Raw genomic sequence first — 8167 nt, 5'->3', positions numbered from 1 at the left:
ATACATCTAGTGTGGTTTATTTAATATTAGACTATTCCACATCATCTAACTGTTAAAGAGAAAACGGTCGAATAAAAAAAATTAATTTATAAAATTTAATGAGTAAATTTAAAATTGACAATTAAATGAATGAAATAGGAGAGAGAAAATAGTTAAGTGATGATATATATATATATATATATATATATATATATATATATATATATGTATATATATTGGTCTCGTGCCCAACTTTCCCTTAATTTTTAGGTAATAAGAAGTGCGAAATTCACACGCCCTTTGTTGCCCTCCATCCGGTGACGATCACGGCCTTTGACCTACCAAACTATTTCAAGCTCCTTCAACCTCAACCTTGTTTTCCAATCATTTCGTAGCCTTATATTAACGATTTTCTAATTGTACAATAGTAGCTTCGAAATTAACGATGTCGGAGAAGTTCTCGCCGACGCTCAGAATCGGAGATCTCAGCGATTTCATTGCACCGTCTCAAGCCTGCGTCGTTTCTCTCAAAGGTCTCAAACCGACCCCTAAGAAACCTGAACCTCAGGTAATTATTATACCTTTCCTTAGTTATCGATCATATTTCGTGATTTTTGCCAACATTCATTCGGAATTAGATGATATAGTTTGTTTTTGGTTTGTGATTGGCTCCTTCTATTTTAGCTTTAGATGCTTTGGTCTTGTTATGTTTTGTAATCTCATAGGCTTTTTTCTACTAATTATCGGATTATTTAGCAGTAGAACAGTATGGATTTTCGTTATTTTTTGGTTAATATTTTTCTTATTTTGAAATACTTTACCGAAGGTTTTAGCTTCTAAGAGTCAGCAAACTGAACCAGTAAAAATTTCGCTCAAGGACTGCTTGGCATGCAGGTAATATTTTCCTCAATCTTCGACTTATCCTTATCGTCTTTAAACTTGTTTAGGTTGTGCATCTGAAGGAATTTGTTTGTTTATTAAGAGTACGTTTTGAGGTAATTATCTAAATTGTTGCATGTTGAATGACTAGTTTATGATTGCCAATCCTTTTCTTAAAAGGGCTTTATTTACATCGAAGTAAATTGTTTTTTTGCTATGTTGACGATCTGTTTTTATTTTCTTTGCAATGTTGCAGCGGGTGCATAACCTCGGCGGAGACTGTGATGCTTGAGAAGCAAAGCCTAGACGAATTTCTATTCAATATTAATAAAGGGAAAGTTGTAATTGTGTCAGTTTCTCCACAGTCAAGGGCCTCCCTTGCCGCTCACTTTGGCATCTCTCCACTAGAGGTACAATGGAACATTAAAAACCCTAAACATAAAATACTTTGGTTCTGTCGTACTACCCATTGACCTGCTCTTCTGTGACGTTCCCACAATAAGATAAAAAAAGCAGAGTGGGTTAAATCAATCAATTTTCTCTTACCACACAAGTATGCACATTGCACACCCTCTCTGCCCATAGTTCCTTCTGACCAAATCCTCGATTCCCAATATGTAATTCTGTTTTCATTACGTTTGAAGTGCATGAAATGTTGCCTATATGTTATTTAAGTTGAATGTTTCTAACTATGGAAGTTCCTTTCTCATATTCAGGTTTCTAATAAACTCACAACTTTTTTGAAGTCATTTGGAGTAAAGGCCGTTTTTGATACTGGTTGCATTAGAGACTTAACATTGATTGAAACTTGTCATGAGTTTATTACTCGATTTAAACAAAGCCAAGGAACTGATGACGAGAAAAGCAAATCCTCCTCACTCCCGATGCTGTCCTCATCATGCCCAGGTATACATCTTTCTTTAAAAGTTGAGCAATCATTTAATAGTATTATCTCTCTCCCTCAACCCCAAAATGCTTTTGCACAGTTGGCTTCCTGTGATCAAAATTCAAAAGTGTTTCTTCTGTGCGGCATTCTCTAATTGCAGGTTGGATATGCTATGCTGAAAAGCAACTAGGATCCTATATTTTGCCATACGTATCCTCAGTAAAAAGTCCTCAGCAATCCATGGGAGCAACTATTAAGCATCATATATGTCAAACAATGGGTTTCAGGTAGTCTTGTCTGGTCAACTTTTATGCATCAGACTTGTGCTTTCTTTTGGTCACAATCATGCTATGAACAACATTTCTGCTATCAGAGACGACTTAAAACTTGTAATGTAGACTGGTAAATGATATTTGGCTTTTAAATTTCTGATGAATTGCATGAATAGCAATTTTCTTATAATTTTGTTCAGAAAACTAAAATCTTGTTAAAATGTTGTGGTTACCAATGAATTGCTGTATACTGTTCATAGCTATGAAGCCTCCCACCCTTCTAATGTCTCCAGCAAAGCTAGCATTTGTATCATGAAGTCATTTTCATGGCCCGAGTATCTCCACATATATGAGCATAATCAAAGGATTGTTCTAATTTCTTTCTTTTCTACAATTTTGGTTGTAGAACATCTATTCGCTCCCTGTTCTTTTTTTTCTTTTTTGTGTGTGTGTGTGTGTACTATTTAATCCTATAAATAATTCTATGGATTGACATTGCAGGAAGCCCAATCTTCAGGTTGTATCTTATGAAAATTTATAGTTTTACTTGATGATACAATCCGAATATTAGAGGAAATGGTGCATGCTGAAAGCTTTATACTATTCTGAATGCTTGAATGACTGGATTATTCATTTACATAATAGGCCCGAGGAGATTTACCATGTAACCGTGATGCCTTGCTATGATAAGAAGCTTGAGGCTGCCAGGGAGGATTTTGTTTTTCAAGTGGAATCTAATGATGGGAGCTCTACAGATGAAGGTGTTTGTATACCAGAGGTTGACTCTGTCTTGACCTCTGGAGAAGTATTAAATTTGATACAGGTGAAATCAAGGTTGCACATTATCTTATTTTGACATTTCAGTGTAACAATTCTGTATTCTTTATTTAATGGCTTCATGTAATTATTTTTTAAATTTATTTGGTCAATTTTTGCAGTTGAAAGAAGTTGATTTTAAAGCCTTGGAAGGGTCATCTCTTGATAGACCGTAAGTACCCCAGGTATCCTCATTAAAGTGACCTTGTCACGTACAAATGAAAGATATTATTATGCTTCTGCAGGTTGACAAATCTTGATGAGCAAGGACATCTCTACGGTGTCTCAGGAAGCTCTGGAGGTTATGCAGAAACTGTCTTCCGCTATACTGCAAAAGTTCTCTTTGGAAGAGAAATTAATGGCCCTTTGGACTTCAGAACTATAAGAAATTCGGATTTCCGAGAATTGAGTCTAGAGGTAAGTTTGCTTTTTTAAGTTGGTAGTGTTAGTTAGCACTGTAAGTCCAATATAAAATAAAACATGCATTTTCAGCTTGAAGAGTGCCCTTCCTGTGATATTAGATCACAAAAGTTGTATTGAAATTAAATCATGGCCTTATTATTTAATGCATAAGGCTCAAAATATCATCGTAACAACTTCAATACTACATTTTGTTCTTTTTCTTCTTTAATATCCTGACTGTCCACTATGTAGGTGGAGGGCAAAACTGTGCTGAAATTTGCCCTATGTTATGGCTTCCAAAACCTGCAAAACATCGTCAGGAAAGTAAAAATGCGGAAATGTGATTATCAATTTGTGGAGGTCATGGCATGCCCTTCAGGTTTCTGTTTCATCGTATTCTTTTATGCTTTTTTTTAATAATGATTGGGTTATAATTTGATCTAAGTATTGTTAATATATGCCAGGTTGCTTGAATGGTGGGGGGCAAATCAAGCCAAAGCCTGGACAATCTCCAAAGGAGTTAATCAAATCATTAGAAGCTGTTTACATGGAAAAAGTGAGTCCCTATCTTCGATTATGAACTTACTTTTGAAAACTCAAGATGATTCATCAAACTAAAACATTTCATTACAGTCGACAACTAAGCATCGACCATGCTTGCAATGCTGGCATGCATATACAATTAAGCTCTCTTTCAAATATTTTCATAGCACAAAAGTTCTAAGGAGGGAGGGACTATGCATTCATTCCCTTTTGTTTTACTTTTTCTTTTAATCGAGTCTTCTTTATACCTTTAGGTTCTGGAAGTTGATCCTTTTAAGAACCCACTGGTGAAACGGTTGTATGACGAGTGGCTTGAGCACCCGGGTTCGGAAAAAGCTAAAAGGCACATGCACACAGAATACCACCCTGTTGTAAAAAGTATCACAGCTCAGTTGCACAATTGGTGAACACTTTCTAGCATATGGTCTTGTACAACACGGGAATCTTTCCCTCCGTCCTCTCTCCTTGAGTGCATGTTCGTCATTGTCAGCCAGCCATGAGACATCGTTGCTGGTCATTCAGTCCTCTGATTGTTGCATTTGCAAGGAGACAAATTTTGGTAAAGATGTATTTTGTTTTGAAGAAATTTATTTATCATCACACTGTTCTTTTCTGCTACATGAGTATTGAATATGATATATGTTAGATACCGGTATACCTATTTGTTTTGATCTTTTCATGTACTTGAATCATACTCGTGTCCGAAGGAATGTTTTTAACAACTGACGGACACACATACTTCATAAAGGAAAAAAAGATAGCGTGTGTGGGTAACATAGCTATATGTTGTGCCTGTATTAGTTATTGTACGAATGAAGGAATCGATTTGTGTTCACCATAGAATCTTGAAACATTTATTAGCATCTGTTAATCTGTAGAGGTGAGTAAATAATAAAATCTGCCGATTCAATTGATTTCCGATCAAAATCAACAACTGAACCAACCAGTTTTCATGGTCTAAACTGACCTAGTTGAATTGATTTAGCATCGACAAGTTCGGTTGGTTAAATTAATTAACCAACTCATACATTTAAAATAATTGGTGTCTCAATCAAAAAATAATAATTGAAACACTTAAGTCGATTCAGTCGGACGTTTTGGTTTAATAACTGAGAACCGATTGGCAAAATCATCATAACCGATTCGAAGATTGATATAATAAAAGGAATCAACCTCCTGATGTTGAGGCTGCAACTTGAAAAAGACTACATTATTCAAAGAAAAGGAAAACAAAATAGCGAAAGGAATTTCTGGTTAAAATTAACAAAAATAAAAGGATATATTGAAATATAGCGACCCATGCTACAAAATTTTTCCACCAATCAAAATAGAGAATGCTAACAATATAGGAAAGATGAGTTTTGAGAATATTTCTAGACATTACATATGACCTAGGACGAACGCCACTTCATGAGCGCACTACCTAAGCAACCACCAAGTCAGGTGTACGTCTTGACTCCAACCATGACTCGGCGGCAATTTTTGTCGTCAAAAACCAGCCGGCCTCGTCTGGGGCTTCATGGAATGGAGCATCTAGTTCCTTCAAATGTGACTCAATGACAGTCGCCAAGCCTTTCTCCGAGTATTTATGTTTCCCATGTCCAGTATTGATCCCAAGCAATGGGGGAAGCTCCTCTCCCGACTCCGGTGCTTTTTCCAAATCATTAATCCAAACATGCAGTGCAGTTAAAGCTGCCCCAAGAGAGAGAGACTTAAGATTCAAGGACCACTGAGTTGGAGACCTAGATTGTATACCAGCATAAATCTCTAGGGAAAGCCCCAGCTCTAGCAGCTCACAAGCTCTTTCTAACAGATCTAAGTTGACACAGAGATCAATCAAACAGTTACAGTAAGCCTTCTTTACATCCGAACTGATACAATTAAAAAGTTCCGATGCTTCATTCTTAAAAGCCCCTTCATCGTTTTGCTCCTCTACCAAAAGTTTCACCACACCGCCTACTTTTGGATTAGCCTTCCCGATGCAATCAATCAGCTTTGCTAGTTCTTCTCGTGGTGTATGCGTCATCACATTCAGAAGACAACCACAAAACCGATCATCAGGAGTTATCCCCAATTCATAAACCCGATTAAACGTCTTCACAACATCATCGGTACGTTGGGCTTTCCCATAACATTGAATAAGTGATGTCAAAACAAAAATGTTGGGTTCAAAACCCGCTTCCAACATATCATTCAAAATCCCCTCCACCTCTGAAACTTTCCCACTGCAAGAATATATGGTGATCATTGATGAAAAAGTCCAACTATCAGGCTTGCAAGTCCCACAATTTTTCATGTCTTCGAAAATTTTGGCAGCTTCATCTGCCAAGCCAACATCAGCACACATGGCCAAAAGGGTATTGTAAAGGACAACAGTCAACTCCAACCCCTTGTCTTTCATCTCTTTATATACATTAAGAGCATCCTCACCATACCGAGCTCTTCCGTAAGCTCGTAAGAGTGAAGCATAGGTTGCCCAATTCGGTGAAAATCCATTAGAAATCATCTCTTTGTAAATAGACTTGGCCTGCCAAGGTCTCTTGGCTCTTCCCATGGCATCCAACAAAGTATTATATATAACCGTATTAGGTTTAGCATCTAAGACCTTCATTTCCTCGTAAACATTTAAACAGCCGTCATAATTTCCCGACATTCCGTGTATCTTAATCAAAGTTGAAAAGGTAACAGAGTCGATCCTCCATTTTTCCGTTCTAGCACGGTCATACAAGGCGAAAGCCATATCAACATTTCCAGCACGGCCATAGGCATCAATCATGGCAGAGTAAGTAACATGATCAGGATGACACTCATGTGTAGGCATTTTCTCATACCACTCGACAGCCTTATTGGGCAAACCACAGACCCTGGAACAACTAATCAGCGTGGAAAAGGTAACGTTGTCGGGCTTAACTCCTCTCTGAAGCATTTCATCAAACAGCTTCTCAGCCCCAATCAAATCCTTAGACTTCCTGAAAACCTTAATGGTGACATTATAAAGAATGACCTCTCGAGTTGTTTTCGTTAATATCTTTCGAAAGTGGTCGAGAACAAGCAACGCAACTTGAGGGTTCGACATGTTATTGAGAACAACAACAGCGTCTTGCTCAGAAACATCGTCACCTAAAGTACTCAAAACAGCTGAAACATCTTTTTCATTGGGATAGCAAGCATCCAAAGACTCCGCTGCTTTGAGCAGAGAAGTGTACCTGGAATTGTAAGTCAATTGCTTGAGACGTGAAGCTTTGGGGCTTCGAGGATTGACCCACACATAGCTTTTGGAAGAAGAAGAAGAAGCGGTTTTTCCGTTTGGGAACTGGGGGTTTTGGGGTTCTTGGGCGATTGGGTCTCGCAAGGAAACATGGGTTGCTTGGATAGAGGATTTTGGTTGATACGAGAAGGGAAGAAGCTTAAGAGAAACAGGCGAGGTTCTTAAAGATTTAAGCTTGGGAGAAACAGAGAGAGAGTGAGGGTCACATAATAGAGTCAAAGGTGAGGAGCATAGATAAGCCATTGCTGTGTGTGTTTGTTTAAGTTTTAAGCTTAAACTTTTATAGCCCTCGACACCGAACAGAAGAGAAGAGAGTGCGAAGTCTGAATTGTATCTGGATAGTGGAATGACCTTATCAACAAATTACAAATTTAGAGAGAGGTGTTTCCAATGGAGGCCTTTTGGGCCAAAAGGCCCTTCGTCCCTATAATGCGTTTTATTTTTCCTTTCCAAGTGGTCCTTTAACATAAAATAAACCTAATGTGAACTTTTGATTAATATTTTTTGTTGTTTGTCTGTTACAGTATTAACGTAATAGTTTATGATATTAACGTGGTAGTCCATCTGTCATGTTTGAATTATCAATTTAATATATATGTCATGTTATCCATCACGCTATCAACCACAATAAATTGTCATATCAACATCGTGAACCATCACGTCAGTATTGTGTCAGCATCATAATAGTATACATATTTTGTCTTAGTTATATGTGTGTTGTTATTGTTGTTTGTTTGATACGTGTTAACATTAGGGGTGTTCAAAATCGGGTACCCAAAATTTTCAGGTATTAAAATGTCGGCCTATGTCCTGACCCATGATATTCAGGTACTCATAAGTCGGGTATCCGTAAAATTTAGGTAACTGTATTTTTAGGTCACAGGTACCCGATTCATAATTTTTTTAAATTATATTATTTTAATATATATATATATAATTGTAAAATTTTAAAATTTAAAGTTTTATAATATATAATTCATACATAAATTTTAAAATTCAAATTACATAATTGGAAAAAATATTAAATAATAAAATAAAAAACATAATTAAATTTCAAGTGTTTCAAAGTTAAAATGTATATTTTAAAAAATAATTTAGAATGTTAATGTGAAATAATTTAAG

The 8167-nt window shown here is 36.6% G+C and overlaps 2 protein-coding genes across 4 annotated transcripts; one reads left to right on the top strand and one right to left on the bottom strand.

Moving 5' to 3' along the window:
- The first annotated feature begins 328 nt into the window (after positions 1-328).
- Positions 329-4783, top strand: LOC120195847 (protein NAR1-like). 3 transcript variants are annotated; one of them, XR_005523119.1, is made up of 12 exons: positions 329-547; positions 806-873; positions 1115-1268; positions 1575-1764; positions 1905-2031; positions 2662-2839; positions 2955-3004; positions 3078-3249; positions 3487-3613; positions 3699-3790; positions 4032-4290; positions 4773-4783. XR_005523119.1 is itself a non-coding variant. In XM_039197784.1 (11 exons), the coding sequence occupies exons 1-11, from the start codon at positions 425-427 to the stop codon at positions 4182-4184; spliced, it is 1434 nt and encodes a 477-aa protein (XP_039053715.1). In that variant the 5' UTR covers positions 329-424; the 3' UTR covers positions 4185-4453. The 3 variants fall into 3 exon arrangements, 2 of the variants coding, with proteins under 2 accessions (XP_039053715.1, XP_039053716.1); XM_039197784.1 differs by lacking the exon at positions 4773-4783 and having other exon boundaries at positions 4032-4453; XM_039197785.1 differs by lacking the exons at positions 329-547; positions 4773-4783 and having other exon boundaries at positions 827-869; positions 4032-4451.
- Positions 4784-5093: 310 nt separating this feature from the next.
- Positions 5094-7303, bottom strand: LOC120195846 (pentatricopeptide repeat-containing protein At4g16390, chloroplastic-like). The gene has a single exon (XM_039197782.1). It carries the CDS (start codon positions 7286-7288, stop codon positions 5201-5203), a length of 2088 nt encoding a protein of 695 aa, XP_039053713.1. The 5' UTR covers positions 7289-7303; the 3' UTR covers positions 5094-5200.
- Positions 7304-8167: the final 864 nt, after the last annotated feature.

This window comes from Hibiscus syriacus, unplaced genomic scaffold (assembly GCF_006381635.1).
Source record: "Hibiscus syriacus cultivar Baekdansim isolate YM2019G1 unplaced genomic scaffold, ASM638163v2 tig00117021_pilon, whole genome shotgun sequence".
Lineage (NCBI taxonomy): Eukaryota > Viridiplantae > Streptophyta > Magnoliopsida > Malvales > Malvaceae > Hibiscus > Hibiscus syriacus.
This window is presented reverse-complemented; position numbering and strand designations above follow the sequence as displayed.